This window comes from Achroia grisella, unplaced genomic scaffold (assembly GCF_030625045.1).
Source record: "Achroia grisella isolate CSIRO2021 unplaced genomic scaffold, CSIRO_AGI_Agris_v1 utg768, whole genome shotgun sequence".
Lineage (NCBI taxonomy): Eukaryota > Metazoa > Arthropoda > Insecta > Lepidoptera > Pyralidae > Achroia > Achroia grisella.
In genome coordinates, this window is record NW_026713015.1 from 435,781 (window position 1) to 462,011 (window position 26,231).

Consider the following 26,231-nt stretch of genomic DNA (forward strand, 5'->3'; position numbering starts at 1 on the left):
ATTGCGCAAATACAACACTGTGGCATTCTCGACATGTCACAATATACATTTATTTTTAATCAAAAATCATTTATTCATGTAGGACATTTTAGCAGCTTATGAACGTCAAATATTTTATATTACATTTTTAAATGTTTCCCTATCGTCCAATTCAGTATATGTATCCAATTGAGGAGAACTGGCAAGAAACTCAATTGAATATTTAATTTTGATTTTTTAAAAGCCAGTTTATTTACAACTAGCTGTACCGGTGACTTCGTCCGCGTGGAATTTAACTAAATTTTTCTAAAATAAAAGTAGCCTAAGTTATTCCTTTAGTTTAGTTAGCTACCTGCCAAAAAAAGTCCCGTCTAAATCGGTCCAGCCATTTCAGAGATTAGCCGGAATAAACAGACTGACAGACAGACAAAAATTTTAATAAATGTTATTTTGGTGTATGTATCGTATTTATATTCATATGTATGTAGTAAAAAACGGTTATTTCAATATTACAAACGGACATTTCATTTTTATTTATATGTATAGATTAAATACGAAACTTTAAAAATAACCGTTAATCTGTATTGTTACAGAGAGCAGTTCAAAAACACGCGAATAATGAGGACTAACTACGCTATCGCCCAACAGATGTCGCTGCTCCAATCATGAAGTTCAACCTACTCACCACTAGATGGCGTGTGTTTAGAACATTGAAGTGCCAGTGAATTTTATACCGTACTCCGTTAATTTTAAATAACAAATTGTGTTGTTTTAAGTAACAAAGTGCGTGTGAAATGATAGAAGGTTTTAGACACGGGCCCAGTGGCGCCTCGACGGGGCAAGAATTCGACAAAGATGAAGAAAGTAAGTACTTTTGGGTATATAAGGTTTTTTAAGGGTCGGCAACGCGCACGTGACACCCCTAGTGTTTCAGGCGTCATTAACACTCACCTTCACTACTTGCAGCTTCCCCCCCCCAGGCTCAACTAAGACCGGGATAAACCTATTCCTAATACAATTCACTCTAGTATCCAAAACACAACCGGCACGCTCTGCGCTCGTCGACTGAATGCCGCGGCTCACCCAACGAAAGAGGATTATTCAACTACCGACCTCCGTATTTATAGACCAAAGTCAGTGTAGTAGGTCGGACTATAAATACTAGATGGCGCTATTTACTAATATTCGTAATAATCCTTACATTGGGTACTTCATTAGTACTAAAAACAAACTACCTTCTTTTAATATATTTTTAAAATATCGGATTTTTCTACAATAATGATGTGAATTCTAACACAAGTTCATCATCACATCTATATATATAAATAGAATTGGTTTGTCTGTTTGTAATACTGTAAAAACCGTTTTTTACTACATGCACACAAATATAAATACGGTACATAAACCAATTTTTTTTTTTATTTTCGTCTGTCTGTCTGTTCCGGCTAATCTCTGAAATGGCTTAACTATTTTCACGGGACTTTTATTGGCGGGTAGCTGATGAAATAAGGAGTAACTTTTAGAAAAATATATTTTTATTTTTCTAAAATAAAAGTAGCCTAAGTTCCACGCGGACGAAGTCGCGAGTAGAGCTATTAGTAATATAGGTTTTTTTTAAAAAACCTCTTCATCACCTTCTCTATTCCAGGTTCAGCGCCGGAAGACACCAGTTACGAGGAACTGTCATCTTTGAAGAGTCTACTGCACTTCCCTGAGGAGGTGGCGCTGAGGCTCACAGATACTGAGTATCAGTTATTTTATCAAGTAAGTAATAGTTCTTTACTATACTATTGTTTTAATAATAATAATAATAAAGAAAGTGGTGCTCTTAGATTCTCCCTGGGGCCCTGAACCCTGGCCGACTGTGCTTCTGCCGGGGGTATTTTGCCATCTCCTCTCCTTAAGAGGGGAGATGAGATTTTTTTTGGAAGTTAGGAATAAGAACATATATCTTTATTGCGCACAGACAAACAAAGAACAATAAAAAAAAAGTGATTTTATCACTAACAGCAATTTCTTACAGACAACCTGGTATTGACAGATACTTGGTTTTACTGCGGTTTCGTCCGCTTTCGTGCTTTAAATTGAATCATTCATTAAATTACATGTGTATTCCGACTGCTCAGTTCCTATTTACGGAATCGAATGCTTCCACAATGTACATGAATGTACTTATGGATAATTTGGTTTGTTTACAGTATTTACCGTCACCAGTAAGTATGTTGGAAATTTAAAAAGAGATATAAAGTTAGAAGCTTGTTATTTTTTTCGACCGATTTCATAAAAGGATACGTGCCTGATACTTGTAATATAATAATAACTATCTCAGGGCAATTCACACAGCGCCATCTAGTCCTAAGCTAAGCAGAGATTGTGTTATGAGTACTAGACAACTGATATAAATACATCGATACATTTTTCTGTAAATACATACACATTATATATAGAAAACACCCAGACCGACACAAACAATTATACTCATGAATACAAATGTTTGTACCGTGTGAGGAATCGAACCCACGACTATCGGATAGTAAAGCGGTATGCTAAACCATTAGATCACCGAGGCTATCATAATATTTCTGTCAACACTTGACACCCCTTGTCGGGGACCCCCACAGGTGCTACTGACAGTCCCTTGTCGGGGACCCCCACAGGTGCTACTGACAGCCCCTTGTCGGGGACCCCCACAGGTGCTACTGACAGCCCCTTGTCGGGGACCCCCACAGGTGCTACTGACAGCCCCTTGTCGGGGACCCCCACAGGTGCTACTGACAGCCCCTTGTCGGGGATGTTATGACTATTCAAAAGTGCTTCAAAGAAATCGCTCACGTACGATTTCTTCGGTTTCAAAGCAGCCCCGACAAGGGACTGTCAGTAGCACCTGTGGACCCCCACAATGATGCCCTAATGATGACTTATGAGGGTTTTTTGCTTGTAAAACCACCGTGTTTGAATACTACTCGAACACTGATATTTATTACTAAAATAAATATAATGAAGTTAAATTGCAAGTGCACGCAATTGTATATTACACAGTAAGCACACATTTGCGGTTGCCCCAGCACCTATTGTATGCAGGAGTTTAATTCAAACCTGCTACCACCGAAACGAGAAGTGGTTCCACTTAACAAAAACGCCGGGGTACGTATCGATTATGTCTAAATTTAAACAGACCAACCCTTCACGGCACAGGGTTGCCGCCCCTCTGTTATTTACATTTAGTTGTAACGCTCGGGGAAATTAAATATGTATAAATTTGTAATATTTGTAAAGTTAAACTTACTGTGCCTAATCTTTATGGCCATTTAATGGGATTAAGTGGGGTTTTATGACGTGGTCTTTAATTCCATTGTTGGGATTAAATTTCTGAATCGAAAGAAGAATTAAAAACATTTTTTTTAAGTAATTAAATCAAATCAAATCAAAAATTATTTATTTATATAGGACATTTTATTAAACTTCTGGAGCGGAAAGTTGAATAAAAAAAATTTGATGTAATTAAATAATTTATTTTTACCAATGCACTATTATTTATTACAAAACAAATCAAAAATTATTTATTCATATAGAACATTTTATTAAATATCTGGGAATATTGAATAAATAAAAATTTAAGTAATTGAATAATTTATTTTTACCTATGCACTATTATTTATTACAAATCTAATCAAAAGTTATTTATTCGTATAAAACATTTTATTAAATATCTGGGAATATTGAATAAAAAAAATTTGATGTAATTAAATAATTTATTTTTACCAATGCACTATTATTTATTACAAAACAAATCAAAAATTATTTATTCATATAGAACATTTTAGGCTATTATGAATAACATAATATTTTTTTCCTACCGTCCAGTTCAGTATATAAATCTGATTTAGAAGAACTGATGAGAACCTCAACTGATATTTCTAACTAACTAACCACCGCCTGACGGATACAACTTTAGTCTGAGGGCACTATGGGTTCGAACCTCGGCTCAGACCGTCGTAATTTCGGTCCCCGGTTGGACGGGGGATTGATCACATAGTAATCAAATAACTGAAATTTTGTTTCCAATTGGAATAAATTGAACATAAAATTTGTTGTATTAGTGAAAACTGCACCCAAAAGGGTTCAGTCGATTTTGAGATTAACGCGGCAAAATAAACAGAGTATATATGATTCGAGCCATATTACTGTAAAGTTTCATCAAAATCCGTTCAGGAGTTTTTGCGTGAAAGAGTAACAAACTTCTATCCATAAACATTTACAAACTTTCGAATTTATAATATTAGTAAGATGTATTTACAAAAAAATCTAAGTATTTGTATCAGTTGTCTAGTACCCATAACACAAGCTCTGCTTACCGTGGGACTAGATAGCGCTGTGTTAATTGTCCAGAGTTATTTATTTATTTATATCAGTTGTCTAGTACCCATAACACAAGCTCTGCTTACCGTGGGACTAGATGGCGCTGTGTTAATTGTCCAGGGTTATTTATTTATTTATATCAGTTGTCTAGTACCTATAACACAAGGTCTGCTTACCGTGGGACTAGATGGCGCTGTGTTAATTGTCCTGGGTTATTTATTTATTTATATCAGTTGTCTAGTACCCATAACACAAGCTCTGCTTACCGTGGGACTAGATGGCGCTGTGTTAATTGTCCTGGGTTATTTATTTATTTATATCAGTTGTCTAGTACCCATAACACAAGCTCTGCTTACCGTGGGACTAGATGGCGCTGTGTTAATTGTCCTGGGTTATTTATTTATTTATATCAGTTGTCTAGTACCCATAACACAAGCTCTGCTTACCGTGGGACTAGATGGCGCTGTGTTAATTGTCCAGGGTTATTTATTTATTTATATCAGTTGTCTAGTACCTATAACACAAGGTCTGCTTACCGTGGGACTAGATGGCGCTGTGTTAATTGTCCAGGGTTATTTATTTATTTGTATCAGTTGTCTAGTACCCATAATACAAGCTCTGCTTACCGTGGGACTAGATGGCGCTGTGTTAATTGTCCAGGTTTATTTATTACTATCTGTACTATCTTTATTCTTCTGTAATAAAATATGTTTTCTTAAATAAAAGTATCTCCTTATTACATCAGCTATCTGGCAAAAAGAATACCGTCAGAATCGGTCCAGCCATTTCACAGATTAGCCGGAACAAACAGACAGACAGACAAAAAATGTAAAAAGTGTTATTTTGGTGTTATGTACCGTATTTATATTCATATGCATGTAGTAAAAAACGATTATTTTAATATTACAAACAGACACTACAATTTTATTTATATGTATAGATTAGTCAACTTATGACTTTTTAAGTGTATACTGGAATGAAATACCAGACACAAGCGCTCTCTTTTTTTTTATTTATCAATTAAAATATCCACTTCTATTACTTTTAAAAATAGAGTTGCAATTTGCCTGTGATTTCTTTTTAACAAGTTCGTCATTGGATTTTACTATTTATTGCGTATTCAAATGAAGCGAAAATCCTCTGCTCTTCCGTCATTGTTGCGAGCATACAATGGAATCCCGAGGGATAACCAGACCGGCGGATGATCATTAACAGAGGTATATTCCGTCATTGAGGCAATATGTAACAATGTACTAGATTAGACAATGTCCTTGTGTTCATCCATTGTTGTGCGATAGCTGCAATTAGCTCAATAGTTACCCAGCAGTGTTACATACAGGCTGTCGCAGAACTCAACGTCTGGATGACAGGATTGATTGTAACCATCATGGCAAAAATAAAAAATAAATGTAGCCCATGTAATTTGAATATTATGGGCATTTAAGAAAAACCTAGAAATTTGGTCAAACTGTAATCATTCTTTGGTTGTTGTGATTAATTTTTGTTACCCTAAATAACATTTCTAGAATCACAGTAAAAAATAATGACACAATTGCCCCAAGTTTTCTAGAATTAAGACTATTTGTGACTATTAAACCATGAATTTAAAATTTTTAATATTAGTCGACTTTGAAAGGCCCTCCTTTAAAAATAATGTACTAAAGTGCCTTGGCAAGTGCCATGAAAAGTTCGCGCATTTAATCAGGATTATAAAATAGTACAATACTTGTTAGTTTCATATTAAAACAAACCGTATAATAAAATAAAAACCTCAAGTAACCCAATTTTTTCTAACCCATTTTACCCAGTATAAATTCTTTTTTCTTCACACAAGCGCTTAATTTTACGGCAAAATGATGAGAGAGATGGATAGTGGACATGTTTGCCATGAGTGAGCGAGACAGATAGTGAAGTCACTTTTACCAAAGTCAACAAAAGTAAGTAAAATGAATAAGATAATGAAAAAACTTGACCTGGTTTAGATTAGGTTTATTGGAATAAAACACTTCCTATGTAAAAAAGCATATTATAAAAGTAAAGAGTTTGTAAACGATAATAATGTTTTTGTAGAAAAAACTTAAAATTCATAGCGCTGACAATATTATCTGATTGCACTAAGAATGAGTGACGGTTTCTATATTGATTATCACATGCCTCTTACTTGTTACTGTGTAATTATTTATTTTAAATAACATCTATTCGAAAGAGCAACACACAAGTTTCTTACTCATTCTTCATGTGATGAATCTGCGTTCCGAATGAGTCGTAGAATAAAAATATTTATTTTGTTTTATATAGTTTATACAATGTTTTTTTTGTGGAAATAAAATATTTATATTATTATTATCTTTATATATATATAAAAATGAAATGCTGTTTGTTAGTCTCGCTTAAACTCGAGAACGGCTGAACGGATTTGGCTAATTTTAGTCTTGAAATATCCGCGGAAGTCCAGAGAAGGTTTAAACGGTGAGAAAATATGAAGAAAATGCATGTAAAGTTGTAAAAACAACAATTTTATTGTCCCATACAAACCTGTCAAACAGGGTGCGTTCAGAAATTTATAGCGTAACTAAACTTCAAAAAACCTTCGATATATTTAATTGTGAGGCGGAAAGAAGTTCGCAGGGTCAGCTAGTTATTAATATATATACATATACATTTTTTTAAGGTTGGATTATATTTTGAATTCGACTCAAAAAAATAAGACAATTCAAAAGTGCTTGTATTGAGTTTATTTGAATAGAGATTATTTCTATTCTATTTCTGTAAATAGTTTAAAATGTGGCGTGTGCTCTAGCACATAATACATCAATGTATCCTTAAACATTTATGCAGAATATAACACGGATAATGATATTTAGATTTGTACGGACTACAAAAAGAATTTCACCCGAGGGAGATCTCGTACGGAGCCTGAATTAGGCTTATCTGATATAGCTTTCATGTGGTGTTCAGTCGTATATTTTTTTATATAATGATGAAAGTAAGCTTTCATCATTATATAAAAAAATGTAATGTAAGGCTCACCTGATGGTAAGTTATTACTGTCATCTATAATAATTATAACATAGCTTACAAAGTGGTTTAAGAGGAATTGAGATCAAAAGAGACTAGAGCTAGTAGTCCAATACATATTTAAATTAGACATGATGTGAGGAGTTTTGGCGTAACAGAATAGAATAGAAAATCATTTATTCAAATAAACTTAATTTAAGCACTTTTGAATAGTCATAACAATTTGTTTTTTATCTACCACTCGTTCGGAAAGCTGTCTCACCACAAGAAGAACCAGCAAGAAACTTGTGTGTTGCTCTTTTAAAGAAAAAATAATTTTACAGAAAAAAATAAGTCCGTAAATATATGAATAATAATAGTAAAAAAAATTATATAACACTTTTTCTAAATAACTCGATAACGGTAAGAAATATGAAAAATAGTTTTAAATAAAAGTTGTAGAGGAAAAAATTCTGCACAATACAGGTCCTCTTCATTTTTTTTGACAATTCACACAGCGCCATCTAGACCCAAGTTAAGCTAGCTTGTGTTATGGGTACTAGATAACTGATACAAATACATGTACATATATATTTATTTGTAAATACATACATATTATACATAGAAAACACCCAGACCGATACAAACGATCATACTCATGAATACAAATGTTTGTACCGCGCGATGAATCGAACTTGTGACCATCTGATGTAAGGCGGTGGACTAAACCACTACCCCACCGCGACCGTCAGTTTTTATTACATTTTTTTCTATTTACTTAGTATTTCCGAAAAACAGTTAACCCTTAAGTGATTTGCAAAATAATTCCGCCACATAGAGGCAATTTTATTTGAAAGTCGATGTTTCTCGATGACCGGGCATTTGGGCCCGGCAATGTGATAGTGGGCAAAAAAACTAGTTCGTACGAAATGGCCTATAAAGTGAATGGTTCTGTACGAAACATTCTGCAACTTGTAATAATGTGGTGGGAAAATTGGGCGGTGGGTCGATGGGGGTCAGGGGGTCGAGGAGTGTGACGTCACGAAACATATATAAATTGTATTGTTGTAAAGTATTGATTATATTGCAGTTGTTCGACGGTCATTGTAAACATTTTACAATGACGACCTCGTTGGTGTAGCGGTTTCGTTCAACGCCTTACTTCCGATTGTCACAAGTTCGATCGCACGGCACAAACATTTGTATTCATGAGTATGATTGTTTATATCTGTCTGGGTGTTTTGTATGTATAATTTTACTATTATAAACGCAAAAGTTTGTCAGTATGAATGTATGTTGTTACCATTTCACGCAAAAACTACTGAATTGATATTGATGAAACTTTAAAATAACTATAGTTTATAAATCAGGATAACACATAGGCTGTAATATAAAAATAGATTATGTAAATTGAGCGATATATATAAGTATGATGCAGACGTGTCGCGCGGGGCAGCTAGTATATATGTATTTACGAAAACAAATATATCTATGTATTTGTATCAGTTATTTAGTACCCATAACACAAGCTTTAGCTAGCGCTAGGGTCTAGATGGCGCTGTGTGAATTATCCTGAGAATATTATTATTATTTTGTTTATATATCTTATATATAAAATTCTCGTGTCACAGTTTTCGTTCCCATACTCCTCCGAAACGGCTTGACCGATTCTCATGAAATTTTGTGAGCGTATTGAGTAGGTCTGAGAATCTGAGAATCAACATTTATTTTTAATCCCCCTAAATGTTAGGGGTATTCCACCCCTAATTTTTTTTTATTTTAAGGCAAAACAACCATTGGCGGGACAGCTAGTATGTTATATATCTCCCTTTTTACGGGGATAATACATTCAAACACCCCGCGTGTATGAATGTATTATCCCCGAAAAATTCCCTTACAAATAGCCAAGCGTGGATGAGTTTAAAAGTTATATGAGGATTGTAGTGTATGTGGAAACACTAGCAGTTTATTATCTATCGTCTCGAGCCGAGCGTACACGGACCGCCGTGCGCAAGAGGGAAGGGATTCCCTGCGCAAGCGCCGCGGAGTAAAGACGTGGAGCTATGGCTAACGAGCCGATATTACGTCGATAACAACTTACATACAAGAAGACATAAATAACAAATAAGTGAACACTATATGTGGCGACGAGGCAAAATGGATATAAATAAAGATAAGTACAAAATCATTTAATAAGATATACATATACCTACGGGTACGGAGTAATTACAAATTTAGAAGGATTATGGTGGGGCCGCACGGGGAGCGAATTATATAGACCTATACAGAAAAAACAATAGCTGGGTAACATCGGTTTACGATCGATTTGCGCCAAGTAAGTAGGTACCTAATTATAAATTGTACTTGCTATACCTATAGTATCTCTAGCTGGTAGGAATAGTCGTATTAATAATCATTGTAGTAATATGTTTACGTATATCCGTGATTTATTATTTTTAATGTATGATAATAGTGTACTGCCTGCGCTGGCGTGGCACTGATGGAGTATGGTGGAATGAGCGGGGGGGATAGGATCGGTTGGCCCGTCGTGATGGGTTCGTGTTAATTTGTCGCGATGGTTTCTGGGGGGAGCCGCGTGGAGGTCCCTCTGGCGTGATACATTGTTAGCAGTGGGATTATTTTAACAATCCCATTCCCCCTTCCGTATTTCCGTGTTGAAATAAAAAAATCGGTAATGATTGTAGTTGCCGCTGCATGTTCGTTTCATGAGGGGACGGTGACGGTGAGATGTTTAGTGGGACATCATATTACGTGATGCAATAGACCTGTGGGTATGAAGTATAATAGAGCACTGTGCGGACGACACGTTTGTTTTGCTTTATCTTTTCTAGGTGTCGATGCACTTTAATTACTTTTGGCAATAGGGCCGGCTTATTGTATTTATACAGATGTGGTGACTAGTGTTCAAATGTCACTATTTTCTTTTAGAGTATTGCTGCAAATGGAAGTAGTCTAAAGTTCCTCTTTCTAACTGTAATGATCACATGATAACCTAATATTACGATGTTGTCGGGTGATACGATATTATTACAAATGATGGTGAGCTGACAATTGTACCTGCATTATAGTACTGATGTTGGGTATTATATACAAAACAACAATAGTAAAATCTAAGGTGGGGTGACACACACGGTTTGAGCAGTGCTTGGTGGACAATATTTATATTTGCCTTAATTGATTGCAAGTGTTGAAGTATCTGGGTAACAGTGTCCCATACATTTCGATGCGGATGAGTTGTTCGGAATACCTGCAGACTATTTTATTCTGGTATTCGAGCAGAGCCGCGAAGTAGTGTGGTTAAAATGTTTTTATTTGGATTGGATTTGGCTTTTGGATTATATAATTTATAAATAATAATTATTAGTGAGCATTCCAATGGATGCCGGTGGGAATTGCAATTGTTTTGCATAGGAAGGTTTTAAATGTAGATTAATTATTAGTTTTATATATTATGTTGGGGTCTACTATACATGTTGTATAGTGCAAGGTGCCTATCTACTTGTCTGGCATATTTTTAACAATTTGTGCTTTGTGTTAAAATGAAGCGCGCATCTACACTTGCGACCTAGAAGGCAATCTTTTGGTTTGGTGAATTTAGTGTCTAATGAATTCGTTGAAGAAAAACAAAAAACAACGTAGTCAAGAGGTTGAGATGCCGACTATTATATTGCGAGGAAGTGTGTCGCTAGTTATGGTCGGATGTAAGGTACAGGAGTGCTGTTTCTGTATGCGGTGTGTGGTTTCTATAGTCAGTAACACTGGAACGAGAAAAAGGATACCTAATTATGTATATAGAATTATTCTATTATTTTTACAGCAATGACAGTGATTAACTTTTAATAATAAGCTATAGTATAGTACAGTGGTGGTGAGTATGTCTTTATGGAATCATATTTAAGATTCTCTCTAATTTAAAAATACCAGTAAATTAGAAATTGCACAATAATGGTTACATGAAATAGAACTACTATTAAGTTCTGAATTATTGTACCTACTCGCCTAATGCATTATGCGGATGAGTGAAGGGGTTATTAGAGTGGAAAAAAAAAATGTTTTTACATTCTTTGAAGTTTCGGGAACATGGAATAGAATATGAATATTCTTTATTTAAAGAAGCTTGAATAAATAATAGGAATAATAGCCATAATTGCATTAATGTACCGCATTTAGTAGCTGTGGAATGGAGTTAGAATTTGTTTTGTGATCACATGCAGACAGCGCTGACAGCTGTTTTATATGAATGTGACGGGGATGTTGGAGCGATGGGGAGTCATTTTTAATTGACAGTTAATCCAGTTGCGGCTGGAGTTGTGTAGTGTCGCGATACGCGAAATAAGTGTATTAATGTGGTTTTGAGTTTTGAAATAGCTAATAGGAAATGATACCTGCTTCCTCCCGCGTACACTTAGATTGTGGAATGAACTTCCTGCCGAGGTTTTCTCACGAGACTACAGCATGGGGTTTTTCAAGAAGGGTATATTAAGGTTTCTTAAGGGTCGGCAACGCGCACGTGACACCCCTGGTGCTTCAGGCGTCCATAGGCTACGGTAACTATTTACCATCGGATGGGCCGTATGCTTGTTTGCCAACATATTATTAAAAAAAAAAAAAAAAAAAGTAGTTGTAAAATATATACATGTATTTGTTTATCGTCATAGTACTGGTGTTGGTCGCTCTCTAAATACTTTGGCCGCATTGCAGGGTAGCTTAGACAAATTAGCGTGTTTTAACTTTTACATACGTACTACAGTGCAACCTCGATAAAACAAATCGAAAAAAAAATATATATATATAGTATATCAAGTAATTCGTTGAACTGAGATTTATTATGTTGAAGGTACGTTGGTCTAAACTTCGTTATAAATAGGTAAAAAAAAAAACCTGTCTAAGCCATTTCAACTTGAATCTTTAACAATAGTGACGAGCAGCAGTGTTTACAAAACTTTACATTACTTTCCATCGAACAACAATTATTGTTCTACGAACAAAAGTACGTCGAAACATGTCCTGACATGAATCACATTTTATGAGATAAGAGATAAGTAGAGTTAGAGTCATACCATTGGTGGGAACATTACATAAAGGTTTTGGGTTAAGAAAATTCCTTAGAAAGAGGTGTTTTTCCAAATTTAAAAAAAAAAAAAATAATAATAATGTCGCAATGTAAAGGTATATTTTACATCGATTCTTATGGAAAATCCAAGGGATTACAAAGAATTAGTTAAATCAAGGAAGTCGTTATATACGAGGTATATTATTGTGAATGAGGTGCGTTATATTATGGCTGCACAATTATTATTATTATTACTAGATAATAATGTAAACCATGATGCATGATAGTAACAATTACTGACGATACATTATTGGAAAAAAAGTAGTTCTGAGGATACTATTAGTATTCCTATACTTTAGATTAGAATTATTTACTGGACATTCTTGTGGAGTAAATAAATCTGAAATATGTTTAATATTAGTAGTCATAAATGTATATATGGTGAAAATTTAATGGATAAGAGTGGCGTTTAATTGTGTTATAATTATAAAATTTGGTGTTTTGCAGGAGTCCATGATTTGCTTATAAATTGACTATTGGCTCGGATGACCTTAAAGAAATTAGCAAAGGAAGAAAAACAATGAGCAGAATACTAATAACCAATACTTAAAGAGGATGAATTAAGAAGTTCAATGGAGTTATAATGATGGTGACAATGGCATTGATATTCTAAAAAAGGAGCTACAGAGGTAAGGTAGACTGGGCCGTCAAGCATTAAATTGCGTATTGACGGACAGGTTGCATTAAATTGCGTTGGCTGGGCCATCAGGCATTAAATTGCGAACTGATGGACAGATTGCATTAAATTGCGTTGGCTGGGCCATCAGGCATTAAATTGCGAACTGATGGACAGATTGCATTAAATTGCGTTGGACTGGGCCGTCAAGCATTAAATTGCGTATTGGCGGACAGGTTGCATTAAATTGCGTTGGCTGGGTCGTTAAGCATTAAATTGCGTATTAACGTCCAGTTTGTGTTAAATTGTCTTTGGCGGGGTCATCAAGCATTGTATTGTATATTGATGAATGGTGTCCTATTCATTAAAGGTAAATTGATAGACTGTTGCATTAAATTGCGGTTGAATATAAGTAATAAAAAAATTGCCAGTTTAATGCATATTAATTATCGGAGTGAAATGGAGCGGATTCAGTAAAATATAATAAATCAAAAATCATAGGACACAAATTAATTTTGGTCGAAAATATAATTTCTATAACTAATATAATTGACGATTGCTGGAGTACGTAGAGTCGCTGTGGTGATATATGTGGTATATGTCGATCGCTCAAAGACTGGTCTGACAACCTTTCCTAATATTTTAGCACTGAATTAATGCAGGTGATAAGAGAGATAATTTTGGTACGATGAAGAATGGTTATAGTTATACCCAATTAATACTACATGGACTGATATCAGATGTGTAGACAGAATATAGTGGAAAGTCGTTTGCAATTGTTGATGCAACTCTTGATGTAATAATAATATTCTGATATACCACCACAGGACCCATCAATATTTTATGGAATGATAATAATAAATAGTGGGGAGTTTTGAAGAAATTCCAGATTATGTTTTAGATAATCAGTTTTCAAATGTACATGATAAAGAAAAATACTACATGTAAATAACACATTGCATGAGACAGATAGAATGGAAAAAAATATAAGTATTTACCTTAAACCTACAAAATATAAAGTAGTGACTACTATGATAGAGATATTCTGGTCATAGACATACAACATTTTTTCAGAAGTGCTTTATACTAATCTTACATAATATTACACAATAACAAAGTGGAATAACGATTATATGAAAACAAATATAAAAGAAGAAAGGTGAAGTATGTGAAACACAGAGTAAATTGGAGTTAATATATAAATGTAATTTATATTCAAAAGAGGAGGAAAAATCACGGTGCTGGTTACGCTGGAAAGGCCAATCGCACTAGAGGCATTCGGCTTATGTGTGGCAGTATAGTGTCAAAATGAGTCCACCATCGGTGTAACGTAGCACACATGCCTCCAAGGAACAAATACCTAATAGAGTGGATTGATTCATGCTTGAAAAGAAAATAAACTTAAAAAGGAGAGAGATGTAGTGTATGTGGAAACACTAGCAGTTTATTATCTATCGTCTCGAGCCGAGCGTACACGGACCGCCGTGCGCAAGAGGGAAGGGATTCCCTGCGCAAGCGCCGCGGAGTAAAGACGTGGAGCTATGGCTAACGAGCCGATATTACGTCGATAACAACTTACATACAAGAAGACATAAATAACAAATAAGTGAACACTATAAGGATGATGAAAGTGATGACGAAAGAAATTTGATTACAATACGGCTAATTAATTATTAATTAATGGCGGCGCGGGTGAAATAAATATTGTTTGATTTTGATTTAAGTGGACTGTATCTAAATAATCTGACGGGTACGTGGATTGACACGATACACTGTTAGGTTGGTGATTGAGAACTGCTTGTGAGGATGGAACACAAAGAAAGACAGTTCTGGTAAGGAAGGAGGCACAGTACCTTTGAATTGTAGGTTGCAGTGCGGCGGCTATCGGTGTCTCCAGGTCCCAGCTACTTGCTTCACAACAATGGCACAAACACAATGGTCTTAAACACACTAGAGCGATGCGGTGGATTAAAATGTTTAGTAATTATCACGAATTACAAAAAAACTTGATCTTAAGCGCGATCAAGGCGGGAATTCAATGTCAACTTCAGCGTTCAATTTTACAGTGACGCGCGAGCGCGATATGTCACTTTCGATACAAGCGAATCTTCTCGCTCGCACTTAAAACAAAGGTATGTGCGGGAATAGGAGAGGATAAAGGAATTAGTGTAGTGCCAATCCTTAGAAAATTAACGTTTCGTACCACGCTAAATTATTTATTTGAACAAACTATTACTAATAATAATTATACAATGATAAACAAAAATGTAATGTTATATGGCGCAACCATTCCCCCCCGCCTTGAAGGGACGCCTTCAAAGTAAAAATAGAAACTTAAAATAAACTAAACCTTAACCTAGAACTCGTATTAACTAAAACTAATGTCTAGGTAAGGGGCACAGACGTACAACCGGGCGCAAATAGGAGCCGGTTGCAGTTTTTACACGAACAACCCGAATTACGCCGTCAGAAGCCGGAAAGACCTCTTCAATAACCCCTAAAGGCCAATGAAGTGGTGGCGCGTTTTCAGTACGTACAATTACAACAGTTCCGACAGTCATCTGATTGACGGGCGTATTCCATTTTTCGCGAGATTGTAATGTGTGCAGGTACTCCGCTCTCCATCGCTTCCAGAACGTTTGCACTAATCTGTCTAATAATGCGTGGCGTGAAATCAAAGAACTGTCAGCTATTTCTGCGGCGGGCAAATATTTCAACGGAGTAAAATTTAAAAAATGTGCGGGTTTTTGTGCAAGCGGCTCTGACGGATCATTAGATAAAGTCCGACATAATGGTCGAGTATTCATGATTGCCTCTACTTGCGTGAGTACCGTAATCATTTCCTCAAATGATAAAACTTGAACCCCAACGACCCTGAACAAATGCGTTTTCAAACTTTTTATATTAGTCTCCCAGTTACCTCCGAAGTGACTAGCAGCGGGAGTGTTGAGAAACCAAGTCAGGCGGTTTTCTGACAAGACGTGCGCAAATTCGGTGTTAAAATGTTTAGAGCTCAAAAATGCGTGAAGTTCCGAAAGCGTGCGTTTTGCTCCAATATAATTAGTGCCATTATCGGAGTAGATATGAGCTACAGGACCACGACGAGATAAAAACCGTTTAAGAGCTGACATGAAACTTGCTGTACTTAAATCTCCTGCCAATTCTATATGGACGGCGCGGGTTGTTAAACAAACGAATAAACAAATATAAGCTTTAGTAGACCGTATGCCACGACCACGTGTTATAGTTATTTTGAAAGGACCAGCATAATCGGTACCTGTGTGCATGAATGGTTTTAATGTTTCAAGAACACGACAGGGTTTGTGATCTGACATTTCTGGAAATGTCGATTTCGGACGAAGTTTAAAACAAGGTACACATTTGTGCACTCTGTGGCGAATCAAGTTGCGGGCAGATAAAATCCAATATTTCTGCCTTAAAATAGACATCAGTAAATCAGGACCAGCATGACAATTAACTTTATGGTGATAGTCTACTAATAAATCCAATATATGATGTTTCCGGGGAAGAACAATAGGGTGTTTCTGATCAAAATTCAAGTTCGAATTTCTCAAACGACCACCGACTCTAATTATACCTTCTAGAATGAAGGGTTTGAGTCGCTGAAGTGATCGGGAACAAAATTTTCCATTTTGTAAATTGTTAATTTCCCCATGAAAATACAAAGCCTGTAATTCTCGAAGGATTACAAGTTCTGCGTAATCTAAATCTGCTGCGGTTATGAATTTTAGCGGGGTTAATAATTTTGCGAAACGACAGACATAAACTACGCAGCGAAGAAGCTTGGACCAAGAAGAAAAGCGATTTGCCAGAGCGATGAAAACCGATTCTTCTGGCGGTGTACGAGTAACAAAGGAGAGTTTCTTCTCCTCAGGCGGGTCCATAACAGCAGAAGGATTGAAAGTGGTGACTGGCCATTCCGAAAAGGTGGATTTAGCCCACTGCGGGCCGTTGAACCATAGGGGGTGGTGAATTATTTGGGCAGGAGTAAGCCCTCGCGATAGACAGTCGGCTGGATTGTCCGAACCAGACACGTGATAAAAATTGTGCGGTGAAAGCAGAGATTGAATTTTAGAAACTCTATTCGCGACAAAAGTATCCCACCTGTGGGGCGATGCGTGGATCCAACATAAAGCAACTGTTGAATCAGACAATGCGTGTATTGCCTTAATTGGATAGCGGTTGTTAACAGCGGTAACAATATTATTAATTAAATTAGCGAGCAAAAGCGCTGCGCAAAGTTCGAGTCGGGCCAACGACACGACCTTGCGGGGTGCAACCTTAGATTTTGCACTTATAAGATGCACAGTACTCACACCATCATTCTCGACGTGGAAGTACACAACAGCACCATAAGCCTTTTCACTAGCGTCTGCGAAGCCAATGATGTTCACCACACTACGTTTTGTGATGTCAACATGGCGCTGTAATTTAATTTGATCTAGACTGGGGAGCTCATCCCTGAAACGTGACCATTGTCTGACGATAACTTCAGGGGGGGCGTCGTCCCAATCGCAGTTGCATAACCATAACTCTTTGACAAGAAGTTTGGCAAATAATATAACGGGTGCTACGAAACCCATTACATCCCACAATCTTGCGACACAAGATAAAATGGTGCTTTTTGTACACTTTTCAGCGGGCGTGCAAATTTTTAAACTAAATAAATCTGAGCTAGGAGACCAGCACAGACCCAGAATTTTATGCGTATCAGACACATCGAATTCTACGACCGACGAAAGTCGATGTGTTGACGGAATGGAATTTAAAACTACTTGCGAATTGCTCGTCCATTTGACAAGATCAAATTGTCCGGCCTTCATGAGTGAGATGATCTCAGCAGCTGTGACGATAGCCTCATCTTCACTATCTAGACAATATACTAAATCATCCATGTACAGACCGGTGTGAACCGCTTCCTTAGCTTTTGGGAACGATTCGCCTTCGTCGGTGGCTAACTGCTTAATAGTACGCAGTGCAAGAAACGGACTCGATTTGAGTCCAAAACAAACGCGATTAAACTGATAAACCTGGAGAGGTTCGTCAGGCGAAAATCTATACAATATGCGTTGAAATCTGCGGTCACTCTCTCTAATACGAATGCAAAGAAACATTTGCCTAATATCGGCAGAGAGAGCTACTGAAAATAATCTGAAGTTAACTATAATATCAAATAAATTGCGTTGTAAATTCTGTCCATTATAAAGAAGATCGTTGAGAGATACGGACGTGCTAGTTTTAGCGCTAGCATTGAGTACGACGCGCAATTTAGACGTGAGTTTATCCTTTCGAATAACTCCATGGTGCGGTATTATATACGAAGGAGCATTACTATCATCATTAACGGGTGCGGGTGAAATATAACTCTTATCTAAATACTCCGTAATGACGTCATCATAGGCTTGCTTGAGTTCAGGCGAAGCCTGCATTTTGCGTTCGAGACAAAAGAAACATTTCTCGGCTAATCGACGCGAGTCGCCAAGAGAATGTGCATTACCCTTGAAGGGAAGCGCGACGGTATAACGACCGTCGTCCTCGCGAGTGGTAGTGCCAGCATAAATAGCTTCACACTCCTTGTCGTCCGGGCTGAGAATCGGTGCAACATTCACCTCTTCCATTTCCCAGAATCTACATAGAACGGATTCCATCGTGGGTTCGGTAACACAACAATGCGCGGTGGTAGTGTAATTACAATTATCTAACATATTAGACACGGAAGTATCGGTATTTGATCTAGCGGGAGCTGAACCTACAATAACAAAGCCTAATACGGTCTCAATAGCATACGGCGAGACGTATGCGGGTTGACCTTTAACCTTACGGGACAATATTAAATGCGGGAAAATTGAGGCACCGATTAACATGTCAATGTTCCCAGGAGTAGCGTAACTATCATCGGCTAAAGGCAAATTTTTAAAATTTGAAAATAATGAAATATCGACACTAACAGTCGGTAAACGTTCGGTTATTTTATCTACAACTAAGGATTCCATATCAAATTTAATATTACGATTAAACCGTGAAAAGAATTTTATATGTACAGAACCCTGTGTGGCCTTTGTTGTCCCTCCTATACCTTTAATCGAAAAGGTTGTATTCTGTATACATTGCAATCCCAAGCGATTACAACAATCCCTAGTTACAAAATTACTTTGAGAAGCACTGTCCAATAATGCTCTAATATAATGTTCGTTACCGTCTCTATCGATCATTAAAACACGAGCGGTGGCTAACAATACGGTAGTAGGTACGCGAGGCATATTTTTATTAACATTGTCTGATAACGTGCATAATGCTACGTCTTCCGATGCGCGGGATACGACGGGTGTCGGCGGGGGTGAGTGCGGGGCGCGGTCCGTGCAAGGAGCCGGTCGGCCGCCGCCGCCGCCACCAACAGCGGGCTGCGTGTGCGACGAGTGCGACGATAGATCCACTACGCGTGACGTAGTCGCTGTGACCGAACTACCACTGAGTATGTTCGCGGTGGAGGTGGCATTACTATGCTCAAAGTGGAGCATAGTATGATGTTTTGAGTCACATTTGTGACATCGACTATTTGAGTTACAATTAAATACACGGTGATTTTTACTTAGACAATTAATACAGTAGGAATTAGATTTAACAAATCGGAAACGATCATTAGGCGTTAAATTTCGAAAACCTGGACATTTATATAAATGTTCATGTTTTATGTTACACAATGAGCACTTAGGCTGCGGATTAGCGGTTGTAGTATAAGAGTATGTAGATTTATGTTGCATAACTTTCGATGCCGCATCCATACGACGATCGACAACTTTCTTAGTAACTTCTTGGTTGCTTGAAGAAGTGCGTTGCAATATTTTAATGTGATCGCGCACAAATGACACTAATGTATCGAAAGATGGGATGTCGGATCCTCGTTTATCTAGTTCGAAAGCGCGGGCGGTTTCGGAATCTAATTTCTTTAACGCGGTATACAAAAATATAAAATCCGAAAGATTATTAATTTTTAAGTTATTTAACGCGGATACTGAAGTTGCGAATTTATCGAGAAATTGTTCTAAATTATTTATATTTGATGAATGAAAGGGCTTCATTTCGAATATTTGATCTAGGTATGATGATGCGAGCAGTCTCTTATCTTCATACTTACTAATTAAAGCATCTAAAATGACCTTATAATTTTCAGAACAAGGGTTTATACCGGCAAATACAGAACGAGCTTTACCTGTCAGTTTACCCATCAAATAATGTAATTTTTCCGAATCTGACAATCTAGGATTGTCATGAACTATGCTTTTGTAAGCTGTATAGAATAAAGACCAGGATCTCAGATCTCCTGAGTATTCCGGAATTGGTAGGGGGCAGACGAGGCCTGTCCTCATCCCTATTATGCTGATGATGTTTGACATCAGGCGGTACCTCTAGCGATCTTGCGGCTCGTTTTATACGGCAATACAAATCATCAAATGCCATGAGCGGTTGATAATTAATAACATATTTAGGATTCAATTTAGATTCTAAAGTATTTATTTTATCTAACATAGTTTCGAAATCCGAGCGTAATTTGTCAACTGTTTCGATCTCACACAAGAATGTTTCTCTTTCATATTCACTAGAAAGATTATGAGTCCTATCTGTAATACTTTGTATGCGAGAAAACATTAAATCCTTTTTAGCGAGTAACAGGGGTAACTGATTGACATCCGACATGATGAACAACCTATAAATACAAAAACTTGTTTGTACTAATAAATATATAAGAAAGCGGTGCGGTGGAGAACAGATAAATACCTACACAAGTTACGTGCGGTGCGGTACGGTACGGTGCGGTGCGGTGCGGTGCGGTGCGGTGCGGTGCAATGAGAGCCGGCAGTACACAATGTACTTACAATTAAAATACGAAATAATAAACCACAACGTACTCGTGATAAGAATCTGTCAAATATTTATATTAAACAAAGCGATGTCTGTTTATTACAGCGTAAGCAATGTCTTGTTTATTACAGCGAACTAAATTCAAAGTCTATGCCGCTAACCTATTCAATAGTAGACCGGTAGAAAGCGATAATATTAAGCTATAATATCGTATGCGTCTCAGCCTACCCTAAGGGGGCCTGAGGATATCAATATGTAGGTAGATAGACTACCTACAATGGCGCGAAAGTAATTGATAACTACGAATATAAATGCGGTGACTACAAAAATAAAGTTGTTTTACCTATAGTTAGGTTAAAACAATGCGGGAGTATTACAACAAATCGTAAATACCTACTATTACTTACGATGCGAAATTGAGTTGACACGGAATTTGATATGAATCTATCAGGTAGTTGTACCTACATGTACCTACGAGATTCTAGAAACATCGATATAACGAAATAAAGAAAATGATGTAGTAAAATACAAATTAATTGTATGCGTTTGTACGAAATATACCTAGAAATAAAATATCTAGTGTGGTTTAACCAAATAATTACAATATTCGGCTCGAAATGGACCACTAAAATAATGGCGGCGCGGGTGAAATAAATATTGTTTGATTTTGATTTAAGTGGACTGTATCTAAATAATCTGACGGGTACGTGGATTGACACGATACACTGTTAGGTTGGTGATTGAGAACTGCTTGTGAGGATGAAACACAAAGAAAGACAGTTCTGGTAAGGAAGGAGGCACAGTACCTTTGAATTGTAGGTTGCAGTGCGGCGGCTATCGGTGTCTCCAGGTCCCAGCTACTTGCTTCACAACAATGGCACAAACACAATGGTCTTAAACACACTAGAGCGATGCGGTGGATTAAAATGTTTAGTAATTATCACGAATTACAAAAAAACTTGATCTTAAGCGCGATCAAGGCGGGAATTCAATGTCAACTTCAGCGTTCAATTTTACAGTGACGCGCGAGCGCGATATGTCACTTTCGATACAAGCGAATCTTCTCGCTCGCACTTAAAACAAAGGTATGTGCGGGAATAGGAGAGGATAAAGGAATTAGTGTAGTGCCAATCCTTAGAAAATTAACGTTTCGTACCACGCTAAATTATTTATTTGAACAAACTATTACTAATAATAATTATACAATGATAAACAAAAATGTAATGTTATATGGCGCAACCAATTAATAACTAATAATTAGTGATTAATGATTAGTGATCAATGATCAATAATTAATAATTAATTAAGAAAGACGGTTTCACAGAGAACATTAGTCTTCCAAGCTATATCAGAACTCCATTCAATGCCTGATGATGCCTCGTTCAGAGACGAAACACGTCTCGCAATATGGGTGTAGACTCAATAACGGTCGGAATTTGATCACCAATAGAGAAGGTCGTAACTGTAGTCAAGTTTCCGCACTGAATATTTGTGATCTCACACATGATAATTGTAGCGGAATTAAACAAAATAATATAAACACAATTTATAAGGAGTAACTTAGAACGTTAAATTTAGAAATTACAGTTATTTTGAATAAATAAGAAGTTAAATGTCACGCGAGCGAAATCTGGGACAACAGCTAGTACATAAAACCGGGACAATGTACTAGGAATTCATAAACTCGCTTTTTCTGAGTGGAAGGTAAAGTAAACATTATTTTAATAAAAGAATATATACAGAAACAACGAATTAAGATTAATAATGTAATTGGGAGTATAAAGCTGTTATACTGTCATGGTACCGTATATTAGAAACAAAAACCCTTCAAAAAAAAACGACGGCTCGACTATTATCTTTGAGGGTAGTCAGAGTCATTGTGAATTGTCGACTTTATGAACGCAAGTCTTGACATGTCCACATTTCGCTCGGTATATTTGAATAAAGAACCACATTACTCCAGTAGACGGCGGTAGTCTGTAGCCTACTTGCGAGTCATGTTCTCCTGGTACCTGCACTGTTGTGTTGGTAATACTAAGGTAACTTCACAACTGTTATCTTTGATGGCGTAGTCAGGACTTATTATCATCTGTTGATGTTGTGAAAGCAACACTTGACATCCACATTTCGCTCGGTATATTTCAATAAAGAAAACACATTACTCCAATAGACGCTGGTAGGCTGCAGCCTACTTGCGAGTCATGTTCTCCTGGTACTTTTACTGCAGTATCAGTAATAGTAAGATAACTTCACGACTGTTATCTTTGATGGAGTAGTCAGGACTTATTATCATCTGTTGATGTTGTGAACGCAACACTTGACATGTCTACATTTCGCTCGGTATATTTGAATAAAGAACCACATTACTCCAATAGACGGCGGTAGCCTGCAGCCTACTTGCGAGTCATGTTCTCCTGGTACTTTTACTGCAGTATCAGTAATAGTAAGATAACTTCACGACTGTTTGATGGAGTAGTCAGGGCTTATTATCATCTGTTGATATTGTGAATGTAATACTAGATAGGCCCACATTTAGCTCGGATTATTTGAAAAAAAAAACACATTAAGTCTATAGATAGCAAAAGACTAGTCTACTTGCAAGTCATGCTCTCCTGGTACTTTCACTGCAGTATCAGTAATAGTAAGATAACTTCAGGACTATCTTTGATAGAGTAGCCAGAGTTAGTATCAACTGTCGATGTTGTGAACGCAACACTTGACATGTCCACATTTGACTCGATATATTTGAATAAAGAAATCACATAACTCCAATAAGCGGCGGTAGGCTGTAGTCTACTAGCGAGTCATGTTCTCCTGGTACTTTCACTGTAGTATCGGTAATAGTGAGATAACTTCACGACTGTTGTCTTTGATGGAGTAGTCAGAGTCATTGTCTACTATACATGTCGCGAACGCAACACTTGAAATGTCTAGATTTTGTTCGATATATTTGAATAAAGAAAAATTACATTACTCCAATAGACGGCGGTAGGCTGTAGCCTACTTGCGAGTCATGTTTTCCTTGTACTTTCATTGTAGTATCGCTAATAGTAAGATGTTATCGCGACTGTTATCTTTGATGGGGTAGTCAGAGTCATTGTCAACTGTCGATGTTGTGAACGCAACACTTGATATGTCCACATTTCGCTCGGTATATATTTTTTTTATGGATCGTACTTGCCTGTGCTAACTGTTTACGCTGGCGGGGCACCAGTGGAGGGTGATAAAATGAGTGAGGTCAGGTCAGTTAGCACATCGTGATAAATTGACCATGAATTTATCACGATGATTTCCAGGAGGAACCATACTTGCGAGTCATGTTCTCCTGGTACTTTCACTATGCTATCGGTAATAGTAAGATAACTTCACGACTGTTATCTTTGATGGAGTAGCCAGAGTTAGTATCAACTATCGATATTGTGAAAGCAACACTTGACATGTCCACATTTCCCTCGGTATATATATTTTTAAATGGATGATAATGGAATGGTGTACTTACCTGTGCTAACGGTTTACGCTGGCGGGGCACCAGTGGAGAACATGAGGTAAGGTCAGTTGGCACATCGTGACAAATCCACTAAGAATTCATCACGATAGTTTCCAGGGGAAACCGCATGGAGTTCAACCTGACCTGGTAGGGTATTGCTAGCAATGGGGTCATCAGTCCATATATTAAATTTCGAACGTTATTGAGTCTACACCCATATTGCAATGTGGAGAGATGGTCATAACGACAGTTAGCTCCATAAGTCTCTCTCTCACTCGTTCCCTATCGTCCGGTGAAGTTGTAAAGGAGCTGCAGCCAAAAAGTCCGAAAAAAAATCTACAGTTACCCCTTACCATCAGGTGCAAGTATGCTCGAAAGACGATGGTACCAGGAAATCATATACAAGGTAGAGGTATTCATCTCAACTTTCGAATTTCTACTTTAATACAATAACTTTTGCGTTTCAAATTGAGAACTACAAATTCGTTATTTTAACGGCCATCAGATTGTTTCGAATTCCATGTACGTACGTAAAAATAACATATTTCGGTCATTCATTTTAGTTTCCGAGTAAAAAATAGGTTTTCAGCACAGCAGTTTTGCAGGTCTATAGTGAATAAGCCTTTTTTGGCAAATTGCAAATGCTACGAAGCATGTAAAAACACTGCCAAATCCGGTACAATCCGTTTTTGTTAAAATAATACATGAAGCTTTCAATTTTTTTCTTTAAGTGTTAGTTATTTTGTATTTCCTTTTATACACATCTATGCTTGCTTAATATTATAAATACGAAAGTAACTGTCTGTCTATGCGTCTGTTGCGCTTTTGCACCAAAACTACTAAACGGAGAAAATGTAGACCCTGAGAAAGGACATAGACTAGTTTTTAATATGAAAAAGGGTTGTAAGGGGTAGACCTTTCAACCCCTTACAATCCTTTTTCGCGTCTTACAACATTTCTCTACTTGGAGATGAAAGAACTTTCTATTCGTCTGTCGCGCTTTTACGCTAAAACTAACAAACAAACATCAGCATTATAATATTATTATTATATATATTATAATGTTATATATGTTATGTTATAAGTATAGATATAAAAATATAGTTTGTCTCGTGATCCATCTACGTTCAGGACAAATTTCCGCGCAATTTTCGTAAAAAGGCCATAAAGCCGTTAAGCCGTTTCATAAACTTAACAAATAGACAGAAGGACAATACAATTTCGCATTTATAATACGAGCTGTAATAAGCAATTTCGCCTCTTTTTTTTTAGATTAAAAATATCATTTTAACGAAAAATTTGTCATATTCGAATTTTAAAAATATCTTTATTCATGTAGGTCTATTACAGACTCTTATAATATGTCAAATCTACCGTCAGTTCGGAATGATTTCGAGATGAGAAGAACTGACAAGAAACTCAGCTCGTATGTTTTTTTAAATGTTGTACATGTTTACAATAATACAGATTCATTTAAATTCAAATTTGGGAGAATAGAGTGACCACCAGCATACTCGTATGCTATTGAAAATAAAAAAAACATAAAAATCTAATCAGTGTTCGCAACCTGAACTGACCAGTCCCCACACGCAGCACCCGTTCACGAGTATGACGGATGAGCCAGCCATCATTGCACTCAACCATATTAGAGGGAGCACATCCCGCCGCCACAAGTTTGAACTTTATAGCGAGCATGACTGTTTCAAGTTACTCCACTACGTCATTTATATTATTTACAGCATAAACTGTACCAATCACAGTTTTTACCCATTACAATA

At 36.8% G+C, this 26,231-nt stretch overlaps 1 protein-coding gene across 1 annotated transcript in view; it reads left to right on the forward strand.

Moving 5' to 3' along the window:
- The first annotated feature begins 773 nt into the window (after positions 1-773).
- The window catches only part of LOC131850404 (1-phosphatidylinositol 4,5-bisphosphate phosphodiesterase epsilon-1-like), a 165,459-nt gene continuing 140,001 nt past the window's right edge, over positions 774-26,231 (forward strand). Inside the window, exons 1-2 of the mRNA XM_059200616.1 lie at positions 774-843; positions 1,628-1,743. Coding sequence (XP_059056599.1) covers positions 774-843; positions 1,628-1,743 — 186 coding nt within the window. The remainder of the gene's footprint in view (positions 844-1,627; positions 1,744-26,231) is intronic.